Source organism: Sinocyclocheilus grahami, unplaced genomic scaffold, assembly GCF_001515645.1.
Source record: "Sinocyclocheilus grahami isolate Dianchi unplaced genomic scaffold, SAMN03320097.WGS_v1.1 scaffold11.1, whole genome shotgun sequence".
NCBI lineage: Eukaryota > Metazoa > Chordata > Actinopteri > Cypriniformes > Cyprinidae > Sinocyclocheilus > Sinocyclocheilus grahami.
Window position 1 is genome coordinate 854,334 of NW_015505190.1, and position 21,219 is coordinate 875,552.

The 21,219-nt window shown below is 38.3% G+C and overlaps 1 protein-coding gene across 2 annotated transcripts; it reads left to right on the forward strand.

Annotated features, from left to right (window-relative positions):
• Positions 1-1,979: 1,979 nt before the first annotated feature.
• LOC107595045 (double-stranded RNA-specific adenosine deaminase-like) lies at positions 1,980-20,806 on the forward strand. 2 transcript variants are annotated; one of them, XM_016285321.1, is made up of 15 exons: positions 1,980-2,100; positions 8,842-10,982; positions 11,261-11,459; positions 11,596-11,744; positions 13,364-13,499; positions 13,608-13,846; positions 13,996-14,149; positions 15,195-15,366; positions 15,466-15,559; positions 17,344-17,463; positions 17,566-17,696; positions 18,388-18,570; positions 19,436-19,548; positions 19,637-19,764; positions 19,892-20,806. In XM_016285321.1, the coding sequence occupies exons 2-15, from the start codon at positions 8,974-8,976 to the stop codon at positions 20,241-20,243; spliced, it is 4,179 nt and encodes a 1,392-aa protein (XP_016140807.1). In that variant the 5' UTR covers positions 1,980-2,100; positions 8,842-8,973; the 3' UTR covers positions 20,244-20,806. The 2 variants fall into 2 exon arrangements, with proteins under 2 accessions (XP_016140807.1, XP_016140816.1); XM_016285330.1 differs by lacking the exon at positions 1,980-2,100 and adding an exon at positions 3,608-3,887.
• The last annotated feature ends 413 nt before the right edge of the window (positions 20,807-21,219 follow it).

Below are 21,219 nucleotides of genomic sequence, written 5' to 3' on the forward strand. Positions count from 1 at the left end.
AAGTTGAAGACTTAATGTAAAAGCAAAATGTTTGGTCACAACATTATAATAAAATGTAACATATTCTTTTAAATAAATTGATTTATTGACTCAATGGTTCTGTCTGTGTTACATTTTTTGACCTTTTAATGGCCTCTCAGTGAGATAAGGCCTTTCTGAACCAGTGACCGATGTTTTCAGAGGTGGAGGGGAATAATCCAAGTACATCAAAAAGATGTGAGCACAAGGTGCCAACGCGTAAATAATTTAGGAGCCGTATAAATTGCGAATGGGATTAGTAACAGTAGTGTTGCTCTCTGTGGGTCATGTCACTGACCTTCACCCTGGTGATTTTATCAGGCACTTAACAATTAAAGAACAAATGGGGCCTGAAACCCAAGCCGGCTTGTGTCACTTCAGCAGCAGCATGAGCGTCAGGCCTAGTACGGGTTGTACTGACTTTGCCAGCTGAGGAAGTTCAACCTGCCACCGAAACCTGCTGTACCAGTCTATTAAGTAGTAACCGAGTCTGTCATGTACACCTTTATAAATGTCTGGTTAGGGTTGCTCACCAAATCAGACAGAAGTCAGTCAGGATAAACACCTCCAGAGCAGGGGTTTTTAATCATTTAGATGACATGAACCCCCAAATATGATTGTTCTTCAGCAATGGACAGCATCCTATTCAAAAGGCAGCTATATATAGACTCATTTATAAAAACCCAATTAATACTATGGAAAAATTCATCATTGTGTGTTTTATTTCCTACTCACTAGTTTTATTTATTTATTATATAAATGTATGTAGTTATTTGAACTTCTAATTGTATCTCATTTACTTATTTTAATCATTTTTGTTTATTTTTTAGTTTATTCAAACTTTTTTTTATTTCAAAATCAAATCATATCTATTTATTCAAATTGATTTCAAATTGATTTTTTGTTTAGAGAAGCCTGTATTAGACAAGAATGGGACAACATTCCTATTCTTAAACTTGAGCAACTTGTCTCCTCAGTCCCCAGATGTTTGCAGACTGTTATAAAAAGAAGAGGGGATGCCACACAGTGGTAAACATGGCCTTGTCCCAACTTTTTTGAGATGTGTTGATGCCATGAAATTTAAAATCAACTTATTTTTCCCTTAAAATGATACATTTTCTCAGTTTAAACATTTGATATGTCATCTATGTTGTATTCTGAATAAAATATTGAAATTTGAAACTTCCACATCATTGCATTCTGTTTTTATTCACAATTTGTACAGTGTCCCAACTTTTTTGGAATCGGGTTTGTATATAAATTATTTAAATCCATTTTTTTTTATTTAAATCAAATGTATTCAGATATTTAGTTGGTTTAATCTTTTGGTCACTTACTAAGTTTATTATATTATTCATAACCGGCCAAATTTGACTTTGTATGATTTTAAACTTGATATTTATGTATTTATTAAACTAGTTCAACTTGGAGTGAGAATTCCCACAGCGGTTTCGGGAGGGGGGGTTATATACATGTATGTGTGTGTATATATATTTATAATTCGTAATACAAAAAAATATATGAATCACCTCACTCCAAGTTGAACTAGTTTAATAAATACATAAATATCAAGTTTAATACAAAGTCAAATTTGCAGTCTTGTCTGACATCTGAACATTATGTCATACTGTGTCTTTATCATAAAACCATGTAACTGTTGCAGTGCTGCAAAACTATTACATTTTGACCACAACAAGAACAGCAATGTACAGTGAAATAATTGCAAGATTTAACAGTTACACGTCATTAGCTAATAATTGCAACCGCGTTTAAAAAATATTTTGACACGAAAATTCTGATATTTTTCTATTTATCCATTAGTCTGCATTGCTTGAACATCTGTTTTGAGAAATTATAGAATATTTTGGCGATTTCCAGAGATTTCATATTTCAAAAACCCGATCGTGCTTTTAGGATCACATTGCGGTTTCTTGCGAAATGCTAGCTACGTCATCAGAGAGCGTCAAAAACTCACTCGCAGCCACGCGCCATATTTCATTGTCATTCACCAGCGCTGTGTTTTCTATCTGCATGTGGCCTCTCGCAGGGACGTTTGCAGGATTGTGTACGTCGTCTGCGCATGTAAGTATATTTACTCCCTGAAATGTACATAGCTGTGTATTATTTGGGATTTGATTGCGTTTCCGGAACGGAATGGGAACTGGATTGTGCTCGCGTGAGAGAGACGCCTCAAAGCTTTTCCGACCGCTGGCTGTCGCGTTAAATACCAAATCCTTTCAGTACACGGTTTTCTCATCTAGGCTCTTATAGTATTATGCTGTTGCATGCTTGCAGGTGAATTAAAGAGAAGCTAATGCTTAGTAGCGGGTTGTATTTTCTTAACGTTGCTTGCAGCGATGTATTAGTGTAAGATGATCAACCTCCGATGTCCTTGCAACGTAGTTTTCCATTTTTGAACTTAAAGGGCTTGTTGAAACTTGCTAAGGAAGATTATGGACAGGGCTACTTATTAATAAAGACATGTGTTGAACAAGACCAAAAAAAAAAATTTCTATGAAATCATAATACCAGTGTTTTTTCTACGGGCCTTTTGAATTTAACGCTAACTTGCTCATTTTCATCGATGTAACTTATGTACGTTAGTCTAATATCTATTAGGTCAATGACTAGATGCATTTATTTATTGAAATGATTGATTTGTGTGTTGTAATATTCCAATTCTGACAGAGGTACTGTAACAAAAAGTATGACGATATTGATATTTTTCTTAGTTTGACAATGCATCAAAACACACACAATGCAGTGACGGAAAAAATAACAAAGATGCATATAATATTAATAATAGATTAAAATGAGCATGAAAGAACACCGTTATAGCCTACATCATCTCCTGAATATGGTGATGAAAGCAGTGTCTTTGATGCTGTGTGTCCTAAAGCCCTGAGCTACAAAAGTTGCAACTTTGCGTGACTGTGTGTATTGGATAAACTGGGCTATTAAGCGCTTCTGGGGGACATTTGTCCGTACACGACCTGTATTCTTTCGGACTTTTTCTTTTAGGGGAGCGAAGTCGAGGCACGCGCATCCTCAGACTCAGGCGCTTCTGAAGAGGTTGTTTTGCGCTTCAGGCTTCGGTAGGAGGTTATGAACTGCAGTGCAGTTTCATTTCGGTCACGGTACTGTAACCTCATGTATTATGCATCTGGGAGGGTCGCAGGTGGAGGCTTGCTTTCAGTCTGCTGGCTGGTGAAATCTGAAACGAAACCAGTAGTTCAACGGCTATGATAAAATGAGTAGTGCGATGCAGTATTAATATGTCGTGCTGTTAACTGATATGCAGTAATATGAATACAGTCGTCCCGCATGCGTTCTTTCAATATTTATATACGTATGGATGATTGCACGGTATTTATAGATACATTTTCTGACACGTTTTACTCAGCAGTCATAGAATTATAATTAAATTGTGTAATTACAGTTTGTGAAGATGTAATATGTTAATGCAGCTTTTGACTAGTGGCGCCCCCTGCTGTCAGGTCAGAGACATGCGTGTTGCGCGTAAGTTGCTAGTAGCAGTTTGAGAGCTTGAGGAGAAGAATGGAAAGCGAAACCCAACGTGATCTGTGCCTAGTTCGCAACATTCCGCATTTACGCGCGTTTTCTTTTTCCTTTCATTGCTGATACCGCTTTTCCAACACGCTTTCCAAAAGCAATAAGACAAGTCTCAGGATCATCTCGTATAGTGGAGTTCGTTGAGACGAACGGAGACCGCGAGTTGCTGGAGTGTGAGCGGTCTAGTTCAAGTTCAGCTTTCATGCGGAACAGTGTTTAGTCAGTGCACGAGTTTGGGCCTCATTTGGGTAGTCTGCATCACGTTTATTTATCTCTTACCTTCAGTTGTTTTTGAGGTATGTATAACTTTTTCATATGATCTCTTGGGTTGGGTTCTTCTGAATGGGATTTTACTCATGTAGGTTATATATTGTTCTAAGCTGTCAAAGTGACTGAACTGCAGAATCTGAACTAGAACTAGGAATTGTGAATCACTGTAAAGATTTAACGGCTTTAGATACAAGAGTTTTGTAATAAGCACCTTGCTATTTTCATCTTTTTAGGTCCCACTTGTGCCTTTGGGTGATATAATAAATCTGTTGTATGCAGGGTTGTCAACTTCCCACGGTCACAGAAAACCTGGAAATATGAGGGAATTTTAAAATTGTGAGTTTAGACCAATTTTCCAAAGTTATGGAAGTGTTTAAAAATCTTGAGAGCTTGAAAAGTAATTTGTGTAGAGGATATGCAGTTGTTTTGTTGGTTAGAAATGGCTTATGCAATCTCTATGCACATGAATGATTTTTTTTAATCATATTGCGTTAATGTATAAAAATCACGCAACACTTAAATCATTCCCCTATATTGTAAACCATATTCATTTTCTGCTTTAAAATAAAATAAGTGATGTAAGTGCAACATTCTTTTCAATAACACATCTACTTCAGTGCACAGTTTTAAAGACTTTTAAAAACTTTTCTACTCTACGCTTTCTACAGGATCTTCCAAGCTAAACCATTTTAAATATATTTGTTACTGTACTTTTTTTTGTTCGTGTAAACTGTGAACAAGTGGTAAGATCATGGTGTTCTTTAAAATACCATGTAAGTACCGTGATTTAATAGAATTATCTTCTGATATAAGTTAATACAGAATATTTTTTTATGGATGGCCACTTTTTATATAGGAAACCGATAAAAGAACACCAAAACTCCAATATCCACAAGTATCCTTTCTTAATGCACATGGAGCAGCACGTGGAATGTGAGCGAGCAGAATCACTTTCTCTCTCGCTTCAGTTTATTTAGAGAGTGAGCTGTTATGTCTGGAGTTACGTTTGAAGCTGCATCAGGGTCACAGTAAGCCGGGCTCTGTGTGGAATTGCCTCTTGTCTGTGTTGGTATTTGGTGGAAGGCTGTGAGATCAGTTATGTGATTCTTATATATAGAAGTTTAAATATTTAATTGTACACTGTAGGGGTGTAACAGTTCTCTCTCTCTCTCTCATATATATATATATATATTTTTTTTTATTCACAACATTATCTCTCTTAAAATAGGCCTATTTTATATTATGATAATCATAACAGTCCAGTGTGATCAACAGTGAGATCAAGCTTTAATCTTTGCACACATCACTAATGTTTAGATTTTTTTGGGATTCACTAATAAAAAGGTAAAAAAAGGTAAAAAGTTGTAATTTTAACTGAAAGCTACACTGTCACTTTTTCATGGTTAATACTGTAAAGCTGCTTGCTTTTAAAACAATCTATTGCATGAAACGCTACATAAATGTGACCTGTCGTGACTTGACTGGAGTGCCTAATTGCACAGCATATCCACATCGCTATGATCGGATGCTTTTGTAACTGCTGTTTTTGCTGTAATTTTTGTGTTGTTTATTTTGTTATTGAGAGGAAAGCAAATACAAATATATATTTGCTGTTGGACTTCAAATTTACCTTATTTTATTTCTTTGAAGAATATCAACTGTAATGAGATTATAGTCAGTAACGTGACACTAACGTGTTACTATGTTCAGAAGACTGAGAATGTGTTCCTGCAGAACTTTCAACCTCTGACCAGTTGACACTTATATTGTGCCTTTGTTTATATTTATTACCTATAATTTGTGGTTTTTAACCTCTTCTGCTGCTTTCAAACTGTTCCTTTTTATTGTTAAAAGTGCTGTTTAACTTTTATATTTTTGGCAGTGTAGAGCACACAAGTATGCAATTTAAAATACTTAGGCCTGGGTGTAGCAAAAGAATGCAGGTGTTTTTAAGTTAAAATGTTAATTTAGTAATGAAAAAAATTCTTTTTTAAGTTAAGGTAAACTGGTTAAACAGGGCTCGAAATTAACTTTTTTTACTTGGTAGCACTGGTGCTCCCAACTTCAAAAATGTAGGAGCACTCACCAAAAATGTAGGAGCATCACAACTACAAATGATATATTAACAGATTTTATCCTTACATTTTTAACTTTAATGCAGATTTTATATTGGTTAATATTAGCTGTCAATCACTCAGTCACTGCTTTCCACTAACTACCGCAAGAAAAAGAAAGGGCTGAAGAAGAGAGAAAATGAAAAGAAAACTGACAGATTTCTTTTGTAAACAACCTAAAGTTAAGCTCTTCTTTGGCGAGGGTTAGGATGGTGTATGCAGTGTTAAATTTTACATTCAGCTCTGCCAGTTGCAACGAACGACTGGCAGCTAGGGGTGTGCGATATTGACAAAAAATTATATCTCTATTTTCTGGGATTTTATCGATAACAATAATTTGACTGAGTGTTACTGTGCTGATATCTTAAGGACTACAGTGGACAGCTGACTCCTATTCCTATCCAATCCTATTCATATTCTGTGTGGTGGTTAGTTCACACCAGTGACAGAAATTAATCTTTTCCAATAAGTTTAAATAGATTTTTACCTTTTATGGTCATTTTTACCGTAAAGCCATTTTTTCTAAAATTGTGCATTATCATTTGAGTCAAATTCTTATATTTAATCAGTCAATCAATCATAATAAGACATTTGGGCTGTTATCAAGCAACTGAAAGTATCAATCAACAAAATTCATCTTTGCAATGCAGAGGAAACACAGAAGCTGCATCTGAAATGGCATTTAGATGCATTTACACACTGATTAATGCAGGACATGAATGTATTTAGCCTGCAGTTACACATGCATAAATAATATTTTAATATTGTAAGCATAAAACGTTGAATACTGATATCTGAAATATTTGAAACTTTAAATGTGAAATTAAAACTGCCAGCAGGTGGCAGCAAGTCACTGTTAATAAGTATGTCATTGCGATTGACCCGAATCATTTAACAAATGATTCATTCAGGAAGGAAACACCCTCATGTTGCTCAGAGACGCAAAACAGCGCTGTGACTGTGCTTGGAATTATTTTTGTTGGCGAAATAGAGCAAAAACAGGCAATATAGTGACTAAAACGTAAGTCTCTTAATATTAACTTATTTTTTTTATTGAACTGGTGTAAAATCAATATCACATTTGTAATCATGCTGATTTTTGGAGGAAACAGCACTCTTCTTGTAATATTGATTAACTATTTCAGGGATAGGCAACGTCGGAGTGCCGCTGTCCTGCAGAGTTTAGCTCTAACCCTAATCAAACACACCTGAACAAGCTAATCAAGGTCTTCAAGATTACTGAGGCTACAGACAAGTGAGGTTTTTTTTCAGGGTTGGAGCTAAACTCTGCAGGACATCGGCACTCCAGGACTGACGTTGCCTACCCCTGAACTATATGAAATGATGTAAAGACCCCATATCTTGAATTTTGTGATGCATTTTAATAGACTGTGAATCATGCTGTGAAAGAACGCACTCTAAATGCGCAAGCGCACTAATCTAACCTAATAGACTTCACGTAATGTATGCGTGCACTCTCTGTAGGTGTGTTTTGTTTGGATTTTGCAATATACTCGATAATGTCAAACCGCACATTGTAAAACAACAATTACGAAATGTGTAGATTCGGTGGCGAACCCTGTTACCTGCAAACTCCGTCCCACAGGCTTTACAGTGAATGCAGTGCATAGAACCATTTTCATAGCGGAGCCACTAGAAGTCTTTCAACCACTCTCTCCGAAAACTGTATGCCTTCTATTCGGCTGGTGGATCAACATTCACCACATGATCGCTATCACCATCACCATCACCATTATTTGTAACTTTAGGTGGTTCACAAAAGAAATCTGTCAGTGTTTATGTTTTTATTCTCTCTCTTCTTCAGCCCTTTACATTCCCCGCGGTAGTTAGCTCCCTGTCACTTGACAGCGGAAAGCAGTGACTGGGTGATTGACGGCTAATATTAAGCCTAATGTAGCCTAATGTTTCATAGAACAGCAGACAGGTCACCGTATTAAATTAAAGCAGGTCGCACGACAACAATTATATGCACTCGCACAAATGCTCCCAATATATTTTGAGGTCGCACAGATTAAATTTCGGGAGCATATGCGACCAAAATGGTCGCAATTTCGAGCCTTGTTAAATGTTTATTAACAAATTAATATTCTTATGGAAATTTCTACTTGCACTTTAAGAATACTCCCCCACCACCCTTGCCCTCTTAACTGGACTGTACCAGAATCATTACTCCAAAATACGCACCGAACCGTGAAAAAACTTGAACCATTACAGCCCTAGCACACTGGTGTCTAACAAATAGTAAAGTGGAAGAAGTATGTGGTTATAAATGTAGCTCTCACATTCAGCTTTTTTGTTATGTCTTATGTAATGTGTCATAACCTTGCTATTTTTCTGAGCTATTGTTGCCTGAATCCATTAAAAATAATGAATTTGCTGGCTAAGTGCTGCCCATTGACCTTTTGTATTATGAGGAGTGTAGAGTCTTAATAAGCTTATTTTAAACTCGCAGTGATGTACACCAAACCTACACTCAGCTGTTGAGTGTACTGCATTTTCTAAACTAGTGTTAGGTTCACTGACATCTCGCAAAGTTTTGCCAGTTTAGTAAAAAAATGCTTTACTCTTCGTAAAGTGCTTTCCTCTAATACCCATGACCACTTTCCCTCACCATAAGGATCCGCAAATTACTCGCTAAGCCAGAAATAAATTGGTTGTGTCACAATAAGCATGAATAATTAATCAGTGAGCCTTTTACCAAGTCCTCAAATTACAGTCTACTGGGTTGCCAAGAAATGTGCAGATGGGATTTGTGTGTCTGTACTGTGACACTGCAACATCAGAAAGCCTGTATCCCCTTTGCATTCTTTCATGGATTTCTCTGTTGTTCTCCGTCTCTCTGCAGAAGCAGTGCACAGACTAAGCCTTTGGTATTGTTGTGACGTTACATCCAGTCAGCTGAGACTCATCCTAACACGTGCACACATCCCATCCACCAAGCCCGACGCTACTCCCTTCTCGCCCCCACCCCTGCGCTATGAGCAGAGGTAGAGGAGGGTTTCACAAAGATTGCCAGCGATTCTCTCTCCCTCCCCAACAGGGAAAACCTCAGTTTCATTCCCATCAAACCACTGGTCACCCACGAGGCCCTCGTGTCCAAAGCCCAGACTCTGTATCTGACAGCTATCCGCACCCTTCCCTTTACTCCACTCGCCCGGGTGCTCCTGGCGTGCCTCCACGTGGTCGTCCTTTTCCCCCTAGCCCCTCTGATCCACCCCTGTGGGCATCCCCACAGCACGGCAGTAATCAGATCTTCGACTCAAATAGTCTAAGCTTCCGACAACACCAGGTGCAGTTCCTCAGGGGGCAGAGTGCACAGGCTCCGCGGTTTAAAGTGCCCCAGCTTGGATCCCAAACCTCCAGCCGAAGGGAAGAGGTCTCTACTGGGCCTATCCAGTACCAGGCAGGTTATCGTGACTTCAAATCAAGTGGTAGCAGTTTTGGAAGAAGAGACTGTTACGGCAGAGGCCGAGGAAACTGGCAAAGGGAGCAGAACTTCGGAAATACACCTGGACCTAAGAGAAGGTCACACTGGAATCACTATCTCCAGAAGGAACAGTATTATCCAAATCAATACACTAAGCACTACTGGAATACACAGGTAGATAATGTGTCCTCGGGCCTTCATAGTCTGAGTTTGGGTGACCGGGTAACAAGGGTAGACACCTCTGACACCTCGTCCTGCAGTAGCCTTGCCAGCAAGGTTTCCAGTTCTCCTGGCTCGGTCAGAGAGTCTCTGTATTTGACCCCTGAGATCCAGCAACAGGTCCTCGCTTTTTTGACGTCACTCGGGCCAGACGAGACCGTTCAGGCCAGGGCCTTGGGTAAAAAGCTTGGCCTTCCCAAGAAGATTGTTAATAGGGCTTTATATGCCCTCTTAAGTACAAACCAAGCAGTAAAACAAGGTGAGATTCCTCCTCTGTGGAGACTCCGCAAGGAAGAGGACAGTGAGCCCATCAAAGAGAGAGAACAAACGCAGTCTTCAAAGGATTCTGAGACAAAGCCAGGTCAGAAGTCATCCATAAACCAAGAGGCCACAGGGGATCTCATCAGCACCAGTGCTCCCTCTGCATCACAGATCCTTGTTGAGGCTGACAGCGATTCCACTGACCAGTCAGAGGACTCAGAAGGTGAAGATACCTGTGAAACGTTGCGTCCTGACCAGGTTCAAAAGACTCTTTTACCTGCTGTGCAGTCAGTAACCTTGCCAACAATGGCCGATACTAAAGATAGCAAAGAAAAGATCCTACAGTACCTCTACGAAGCAGGTACAAGCAATGCGCTTGTGATTGCCAAGAACCTTGGCCTGAGAAGTGCCAAGCAGGTTAATCCCACACTCTATTCAATGGAGAAACAAGGTGACGTAAGGCGTGACTCTGAAGTTACACCACCTACCTGGTCGCTTAGTGTACACCGGCAGGAAAAGATGGACCGCCAACGAAAAGCCACTGCAACTGCAAAACGGGATGAAAACAGTGCAGAGATGTTGAACTTTGCAGCAGAAACGATTACAAACGCAAATTATAGACTTGAGTTTTCAGGTGGTACCGCAGCAGAGCCGATGGATGGGGGTGAAAATCTATTGGATGAGATTTTAGGCAACAACACACATGGCATCACAGAGCTTGACATGCCTGGCCTTGAGGCGATGCCACGCAAGCCCAGTGAACTTTCCTTTCCACCCCACTACTTCCAACCTCCTCCCCATCAGTTCTACTATCAAGATATGGCCAGTAATGGAGGAGAACGTTCACAGTGGGCCTCTGACGACATTCCAGAATTCCTAAACACGATTCGCTCCGAGGTTGCCATTTCATTGGCTGCTCCCCTTCACCCGGCCCAAAGCCTGGAGTCAAGCAGATCGCAGAAACTGAAAGAGGCCCGCAGTAAGAACCCAGTTAGCGGACTGATGGAGTTTGCTCAGCATCTTGGACACACTTGTGAATTCCTACTTCTGGACCAGTCCGGACCCTCACATGACCCCAGGTTAGTTGATGAGAAGCTTGTTTACGGGTGCATATGAGCATTAGTTTTTCTGTGTTAAAGCCTCTGGCTTTTTTGGAAGCGAGTATGTTTGGAAAGCTGCTACACAGCAGTGATTCATTTAAAAATTGGTGAACCAGCCAAGGCTTTTTGGAGATGCTACAGAAGTTCTCTTGCTAGTGAATTTAGGTGAAATGGGGTTGCATGATTAAGAATTAGTAGAAACACAGTAACTGTGTTTTCATGGATTTATAGTTTGAGGTTTTTCTTTTCGTCTTCAGGTTTCGGATGCAGGTCATGCTAGATGGTCGTAGGTTTCCAACGGCTGAGGGTCCAAACAAAAAAGTGGCCAAAAAAGATGCTGCAGCCATAACCCTGAAGATTCTTTGGAAGGAGATGGAAGGAGCAGGTGATGGAGAAGAGGAAGAACCGAACGTTGAGGGAGCTGAGTCAATCACTGACCTGGCAGATGAAATGCTAGTATGTTTGTTTTTGGTTTTCATTGTCAAAGTTGCATGAAACCTAATCATTTAATCTCTCATAGCAGTTTTGATATGCTGTGTACCTGTAACTTGTATATAAAAATACATTTAGTTTCTCTGTCTCATTTCTAAAGGGTGATATGGATACTCCACCCCAGGCTCTGTCTCGGTCTTTACCTGGAGGAAAGAACCCTGTATCTGTCCTAATGGAGCATAGCCAGCGCAGTGGGCATGCCATCCAATTTATCAAGACCGGACAGGACGGGCCACCCCATGATCCACGGTAAAACACATCCCACAGTAAAGGACTTTAGGTTACATCTCTTTAATCCTGCTACAGAAAGTCACATGCTTTTTGTCCTGATGTGTTTTCCAGGCACTTCTGTCCCCTTGCTGTTCTCACATTCTCCGCACATTCTCCATGCACCTTCTGTACTATCCTCTCTCACTCTTGCTCTCCCTCTTAAAGTCCTTTACTCTCCTTTTCTTTCTTTTTTTACATATTTTACCATTTCCCCTTTTTGCAGTTACTGAACCTACTGAGCTTTATGTTGTTGTTTTGGTAATGCTATTCTTTTCTCTTCCCAGACTCGTTTTCTGTTCCCCTTTTCTTGCCATCTGTGTTCTTCTGTGTCCTTAATTCCCTTTGCCCCTACGGTGTGACTTTGCTGCCTATAAAATACAATGTCTGCTTTGTGTAATCCTCGTCCAAAATGTTGAGAAATTATTAAACAACATAAAAAAAGGAGGATTATTAAACTGAATATTTAATTAAATGAATATATAATCTGAGCGTTTGCAGTGATCGCCGAGCATTTTACGCAAACCTGAGAGCTGCGCAAATCTCAAGAGCTGGTCTGAGTTAAAAATTTGAAATAGGGTGCTTATTAAAAATATATTGTCGGACGCTCACAAAAACTCAAAAGGTGTCCCTGTATATTTTTGCCAAATTAACTTTTTTCAGATGTGTGGCCTTTGATGATGATGATTTATTTTTTTCAATGATTTCCCAATGTAATTTTTAGTGTGTTTTTTTTTTACCCTTAATATCTAAGCAGCAGCAATATGAAATGTTAAATGTGTTATTGCATTTCAAAATGCAATATGATTTTATAGACAAATTTGCAGCTTCTAAAGGTTGTACAGGTGTAGCAATGCACACCCTAATTTACAACACAAAACACAGACAGATCAGTGAAACTTGATCTCTGTTGAAGAAAAGCTTTTATTTTACTTTATGAGCAGTAAGTTGCAGTTCTCCAGATGGGGTAGCTGTATTTTTTTTCAGATATTCGATGTGAATAGCAGATTGAAAACAAAATTGATGAATGTAATTTCTTGTACAGCAGATTAAATGAGAAATCTTGGTATTGGATTTAATTCAGGAAAGCCTCCACAAACATTCATATACAGTTCTCTCATGTCTCAGTGGATATTCATGGCCTTTAGTAAAAGAGTGGCTCTGATTACTGGCCTTGATGTAAATGTATCATTGCCTGCCAAATTAGCATTACCAGACAAAAATATTTCTTGGCTCTAGTAGGCAAAATCATGAATTGACAGCATGCTTGTATGCATAATTTCACATTTTTTATTTCTGTCATTCTCAATGTTTCAGTGTGCTTTACTGCAGCAACAAATTGTTATACAGTTGAAGATGCAGAGGTAGTTACAAAAGACAACTGTGATCTTTCAGAAATCATTCTAATGTGCTGATTTATTCAGTTGTAGCCATTTCATTCTGTTCTGTGTGAAACTATTCAAACTGATTGGAGAATTCAGAGCTCAATAGAAAAGAACTGCCTCGTTAGATTTTAAAAGACCGTGTCAACTGACTGATTTGTCATTTTCACTTCTTTCTCTCACCATCTTTCTTGTTTTTTCCTTCACTTCCTGTGTCAGGTTTATGTTCCGCGTAAAGGTTGGGGAGCGTCTCTTCCCAGAAGCCTCAGCACCCAGTAAGAAAGCAGCGAAGCAGCTGGCTGCGGAGGAGGCCGTGAAAGAGCTAATGGGAGATGGACTACTACATCTCAATAAGGTGAAGAGTAGTTTGGAGACAGTACAAGAATGAAAAGAGGACTATTTGAAAGACAGGAAAAGGAGAATTTTGTGTGCTGGTAGATTAAACCCAGTCTTTCTCTTTTAGCCTCCAGGTACTTTCTGCCCTCTGGGAGACAATGAGTCTCAGCCAGCGATTCCCGCATGCCCCTCGCTACCCGCTCTGACAGCAGCTGAGCTCCAGGCGGCCCATGAAGCAGGTGTGGGTGACCTTATCAACTACCTGAACAACAACGCTGTGTCCGGCCTGCTCGAGTATGCCCGTGCTCGAGGCTTCGCTGCTGAGATCCGCCTGGTGGGCCAGTCCGGACCCTCGCACGAGCCCAAGTACATGCGCACTCTTTCTCTCGGTCATGTTTTTGTGATCTTTATGTTCTTATCACAAAAGCAGCAGGATTCCCATCTCAGTGTGTGACTCCCTGCTGCACGGCCACACATTAAAAAGACTAAATCAACTTACCTCTCTCTCTTTTTAGGTTTACATACCAGGCTAAATTGGGAGGGCGGTGGTTTCCTGCAGTTTGTGCTAGTAATAAAAAGCAGGGGAAGCAGGAGGCAGCGGACGCTGCTCTTCGAGTGCTCATTGGAGAAGCAGAGAAAGCAGCACGTACTGGAGAGCTCACGCCGGAGGTATTAAACGTGCAGCAACTTTAATAAAAGTCCATAATAAAACTAGCAGTAGCTTTTAACTATGCATTAACTTCTGATTAACAAAGTGCTATTAAATATTGAGGGGTCGTAATATTTGAAAGCAGTACCAAATTTAATTGGTGGGTTTTTGCTATATAGATAAGCTTCTGATGGAAAGACAATGTTGCGTAAGTTTTTTGCGCACATTTACATTGCTAAGTGTTGTTCCTGTTCCTGCAATTTGACTATTATGTTGCAGTTTACAATAGCTTTTCTGTGTAAGAAAACTTTGAATTGTAAATTTTTTTAGAATTTCTGAATTTTGTGGAATTCAGTCATATTTACTCGCCAAAACAAATGTTAATTTTGGGTCCTATTTGAAAGGTTTTTACATGTACTAAACGCATACATTTATATGTGGCAAGGTTGGAAATTAACAGGGGCTTGTGGCAAAAATGTCACAAATTAAAGATAGAGGGGCAAAAATTGCCCCTACACAGTTAAACAATTGATTGCGGCTGTTGCGATTAAAACAAAATGTAAAAATTAATGGAAAGTGTCTATTCGTGGAATTACATTTTGATTTGTGCACACTGCAACAGATTTTGTTTTTCACGTGCGTTTCCATTGAGCTTAGAATGGCCAATCAGAGATGCATCGATTAGTCAGCGCTGAAAACGTTCGATCGAAACGTTTCGAAAACGTCCGATCGATTATCGGAGGCGCTGGAAAGTCCGGACTTTAGTGTGATTGAATTCTTTGTGCTCATGAATTCCCTCATCATAAACAACACCGTGCAGATACGATACTATCACAAATTTTATCGTGTGTGAATTTACATTTAATTATACTTCTTAAAATATTTATAAATATATTTTTTATCGATGCCATAAATAATGTGCATGTTTGTTTATTTATTAAAGTTATTTATTATATAAAACCAGTTTGCTGTATCAGTGATTCAGTGCTATGTTATCTCTTGACCAATCATAAGTATTCCAGAAAGATGTGCGACAATTATTAAAATTGATTTTGTATGTTTCAGCTGCCAGTGTCAGGCAGTACGATGCATGATCAGATCGCCATGCTAAGCCATCAGCGCTTTAATGCCCTCACAGCACGCATCCAGCACAGCCTTCTGGGTAGGAAGATTCTTGCTACCATCGTGATGCGGAAAGGATCAGATACTCTCGGAACAGTTGTCAGCCTCGGGACAGGTACAGACATACAAATAAACTTAAATACAGACACAGCCAACATGATGTGTGCACTGTAATTAGAGATGTGCTGTAATTGTTGTGGCCTTACGCCTGTAGGAAACCGCTGTGTGAAGGCAGAGGAGCTTAGTCTTCGAGGGGACACCGTTAATGACTGCCACGCAGAAATCATCTCCAGAAGAGGCTTTATCCGGTATCAGCTTGCAGCATGAATTGCATAATTCATTTTTCCTCTCATTCTACAGCTTTTTCCGTCCCATTCTTCAAGATGGAGTCTTATTTCACAGCATCTCATAAATATATTGACTTTATATTTAGTGTTCTGCAGATGTTACTGTGAGACAGACAGAATGTCTGCTCGAATGCTTACTGTCTTTCTCTTTCTGTCTTTCAATGATTATGGTACATTTGAGTTATAAATGGAAATATATTAATATATATTTGGAAATATATATTAAATATATTAATGTTATTTAAAGCTGCAGTCATTAACTTTTTTTGGTTTAAAATGATCTGAAATCAGTGTTTGAGCTAGTACATAACCAGCCAGTGTTCAAAACCATCGCCTTACTTTAGCCCGATTCACAACGGTTAACTTATAATAATGTTTTCTAATTTGAATGGTACGGGTAGGTTTTTGGCGGGAAAATCGAGCATGCTGCTGCGTCATTACGTCACTTCTGTAAACATAAAGAAGTTGTCCTTGCTAATAGGCTATTGCATATGAGGATCCTGCAGGTGCAGGATCGTTTATAGCCTTTTCTCACTGCAGCTTGAATAATTAAATTTATCATTTTGATGGCAGATTGTAATCCAGAAAGGATTGTGTTTATGAAACATGTGAATGAAATTAAATTATATTTCAGTTTTAAATGTTCTTCTGATTACAGATAACCTGGGATTACACAAGATTTATATTTTAAAGACAACCAGTTTGAAGGGAGCATAGTTTGCTTTTTGGGTTTAAAGAATTTCTTAATATGAAATTCGTAGAATATGACAATTAGATTAGACTGTGCAGAAATTGAAATCTACATGCTAATACACACTATACTCCTAATCATGCAATGCTGATATTATCATTAATAATTTGAGAATAAAGCATAACAATAATAATAATTTGCACGGTTTGATGTGATATGAGCTAACCGATCTTTGGATTTAATCACCATTGGTAGCGAGATTTATTGTAATGCTTTTTTCCTTAGTTGGTCAGAACAAACATGGCAGACTTGTTACTTGTTCAGATGACAATATCTGGTGAAAACTCTTATTTGGGTCATATATTCCAAGACGTAGGCTAGAATCTGTGATTGCGAAGTACAGTAAATATCCACACCGGTGCGGTGACTGACTGCCACAAACGCATACTCCTCAAAACATTAGATTCATCCGTGCTGGAACCGTGCCGACTCACAACCCACGCAAGGAAGATAATTCCCGCAAACAGCTGCAATTGCAGGTTTTCTAACAGAGATGACGACAAAGAGGCAAAACTTAAGGACTGCAGCCACTTGTGCTCATATGGCAATAATATAGACGCATATTAATGTAAACTAATACAATTATATATTATAAATATATTATTCATTTTATATATTAATATATAGTTTGGTTTTAATATATATAAAAATATAGCTATAAATACACAAATATTGTATATTTAAAATATATTATTAATTTATATCTAAATTAATATATAGTTTATTTTTAACATATATAATATTTTAATTACATATGCAATAATAAATATTTAAAATACATCGACTTATTATTTTTATTAAATATTTATATTGAAATAACTCATATTAACAGTTAAATAAATCTAGAAAAAAATGAGGGAGAGATGTGTAAAAAGCACCATCTATTAACTATTATTACAAAAAATATACTGATTTTCACCAACAGCCCTAAAAGCAGAATAACTTAAATCTTTGTTAAATAACGTGTCTTGTTTGTAAAATCTGTATGGCTCAGGTTTTTGTACGGCGAGCTGATGAAGCATTGGGAAAGCCCTGGTGATGAGACTATTTTTGAGGTGGCAGACGATGGGAAGCTGAAGATCAAATCTGACATCACCTTTCATCTATATATTAGGTAAGACATGCACTTCCTCTCCTCCAAGCTAGTTTAAGAACCGAGATTCATCTGCAAACATGGATAACACTGCTTTCATGTGCTCTTTTCTTTGTCGCACAGCACTGCTCCATGTGGCGATGGCGCTCTGTTCGATAAGTCATGCAGCGAGGCCGCAGAATTAAACGGCTCTCAGCACATGCCTCTCTTTGAGAACGTTAAACAGGGCAAGCTCAGAACCAAGGTGGAGAATGGTAAGAGACCAAAAAAACTCTGTAAACCCCATCTATGGCGTTAAAATAAAGGTTTTCAGATTAATCATGATCTTCTGAATGATTTGATATCTGCACTTAAAAATTCAATTCAAAGACCCCTCCAAATAACATTTATCTTTGGAATTCCTGATTTTAAATGGACTGCTACTGTACACACATGCTGTGGCATAATTCCAGGACATCGGGTACACTAACTCTAGTGCGCTAACTGTTGGATTAACTCAGCAGTGTTCATCAGTGCCATCTGGTTATGGTTATCTCTGTAGCCACGTAAGTGTGACATTTTGCCAGGCAAAACTGCCATTGTCTAGTGGGATAGGAGAAAAGCTATTACGTGGCCAAACGGTTGGCTGATAAGCTGATGTATTCCTGTGGATTTAACTTAACAGGTCGGCACATGATGTTGGCAGTTGTGCTTGGGTAGCTGTTGTGCTGAGTCTAACACTGCTGACAAGGAAGTAAAAAAAAAACAGCCTCATGATGTATTGTGACATAGTTTTCTGAATCTCCAGCGATAAATCGGATTATGCTTACAGCTAATTACTAGTTTGCTAGAGCTTCTGTAGACAGTGTAAAAGTTTTCTCCTATGGGATTCTACTTATGTCAATTCATATGTTCTTGCATATTATTTTGAACGATCTAAGATTCCCCACCCATTTCTTTTCTCAGGCGAAGGCACCATCCCAGTGGAGTCCAGTGATATTGTGCCCACATGGGATGGCATTCAGCACGGTGAGCGCCTGAGGACCATGAGCTGCAGCGACAAGATCCTGCGCTGGAACGTGCTCGGCTTACAGGGGGCGCTCCTTAGCCACTTCATCCACCCTGTGTATTTGCGCTCTATCACTCTTGGTAAACACTCCTGCCATGCTTTGAGTAATGAAGTGCAGTGTTTTCAAGCCTGTCTTTTGTGTGTTTTATTTAGTTCTATTTACAGTAAAGGCTTTACATCCAAGTCCTAAAGGTCAGTTTAATTGAAACTGATTTATAATCAGGTAAAAATAACTGATTAAATAATATAAACATGTCTAATAATTATATCAAATTCATTATAAAATGTATTTTTATTATTGGTATTTATTTTATGTATAGTAGTATTAGAATTATAAAAAAAAAAAAATATATATATATATATGTATATCTGTAACAATAATAGTAGTAATAATTAAGTTGTGTAATTTAGAATTCATTTTAAAATGCATTATTAATAATCAGCATTTTTTTATAGTCAAATTATTTACAAAAAATACAAAATATTGGTATGTTTATTATTATCTATAACAATAATAGTAGTAATTAAGTTATATAAAGTGTAGCATAATAAGTAATTATTTTACAATTCATTATAAAATATGAAAATACTATGTATTTTATCAAATTATTAAAACAAATCACATGTACATTATCATTTTAAAATTCATAATGTATTACTACAATTGTTTAAAAAAATTATATTAAGAAATTATTGAAATTATAATGTATTAAAATATTACTGTAATAATAACAATAGATCATGCATTATAAAATTATAATCATAAATTATATGTAAAATATCATTTTAAAATTAATAATTTATTACCATATTACTATTTAAATCTGATCTAATTTATTAAATATTTACTATAATAATAATGTGTTATACAATGTATTATTATTATTTAAATGTCTCAATGTTAGAGCTTTATTCATAAACTATTTTTGATACGTGTTTGTTCAGGGTATCTCTACAGTCATGGTCACCTGACTCGAGCAGTATGCTGCCGATTGGCTAGAGACGGGGATGCGTTCAAAAAGAGTTTACCAGCAAACTTTACTCTTAACCATCCTGAGGTACGCTCACACAAAACACACTGCATTTAGTTCTGTGGAAGTTTTGTTTTTACTTGGGTTTCACTTAATTTCCATATTGTTGGTGCAGGTGGGCAGGGTGAGTGTGTATGACTCCACACGCCACACAGGTAAGACCAAAGAGTCCAGCGTTAACTGGAGTCACCCGGACCAGTTTACCGTGGAGGTGCTGGATGGCACCAAGGGCAAAGTGGACAGGTGAGAGACCGACCCATCTGTCACATTTCACAGTGATAAAAAGGAAATCCAGCTAATCTCACTAATTGAATATTTACCCGAAGCACTTCACCCGAACACCTAGACTTCTCTTCTCTTTTCATGCTAGTCCCAAGATGGAGATATCGCAGGTTTCCAAGTCCAATCTGTTCCGTCTCTTCCACGCTTTGTGCCAGCATGCAGGCCGAGCCGATCTGCTGGCACAACCATCCTATGCCCACGCTAAAATGGCCGCCACTTCATTCCAGGATGCCAAGAGGCTGTTCTTCCTGGCGCTGAACCAACATGGATATGGCGCCTGGATCGGGAAGCCCTTGGAAGAAAAAAGTTTCGAGGGAGAAGCCACAAAGGGAGGAAGCGGGGACAGACAGGCGCCGGGCCCTCCAGGTTGCGCCTTTGACCCCAATAGCTGCTCGGGCTCAAATAACAACAATTTTAATTCTGCAGCACAGGGCTTTTAGGGATAGAGAGAACAAATAAAGGGATTTAGGGAGTGGAAGAGTGGCCAGCAGCAAGAGAGAAAGAATTGAGGAGGTTTGTCTTGTAGAGAGGGACAACCAGGGTAAGCCTGTGGCTTTGGGATTTGAACTTTAACCATCATGACAAAGCAGGAACGGATGCTGCCATGGCAACAGAGCTATAAACCCAAGGCAAATTGGACTTGATGAGACATGACGAAGTAGTTTTTTTTTTTGTTTTTTTTGTTTTTAGAAGGCTATAACTACAGGGTTGCATTTGTTTTAGTAGGTTTCCCTCTCATTGTTTCCCATTTGCTACCATCACAATACTGTTACGTGAATGCGTGGCCAGATTGCTGTAGGGTAATTCTGTTTCTCACTTTTTCTCTCGTCTGTTTGATTCATGACACATTTAGGTATTTCTCACTCAATGAAAAGATTAATGACAGGTGATGCTGGTCAGGTCACGCATTTAGAGACATTCAATTAAAGTGGTTTAAAGGCTTAGTTCACTCAAAAAAATGAAAATTGTCATCAGTTATTCACCGTCATGTTGTTCCAATTCTGCACGATTTTTTTCTTTTTCTGTGGAACATGAAAGAAGATATTTTGAGAAATGTCTGTGTCGTTTTTGTATGTACAGTAGAAGTCAATGATCACCAGGTTTGGTTACCAACATTATTCAAAATATCATCTTTTGTGTTCTTCAGATATGAAGAAATGTATACAAGTTTAGAATGACATGAGGGTGAGCAAATAATGATAGAATTAAAATTTTTGGGTGATCTTTCACTCTTAAGTTGATCATCATATACTAATTTGGCATTTACCTATAAATTATCCAAACACTTCCGTGAACTTCTGCATTTACATAAATTTAGATTTGTTTTATTTATTTTTTGCAGTATGTGAGGTTCCACATACAAACACCTGGACTAGATTGCTTGAAATGTATACATAATGTACATACAGATACATA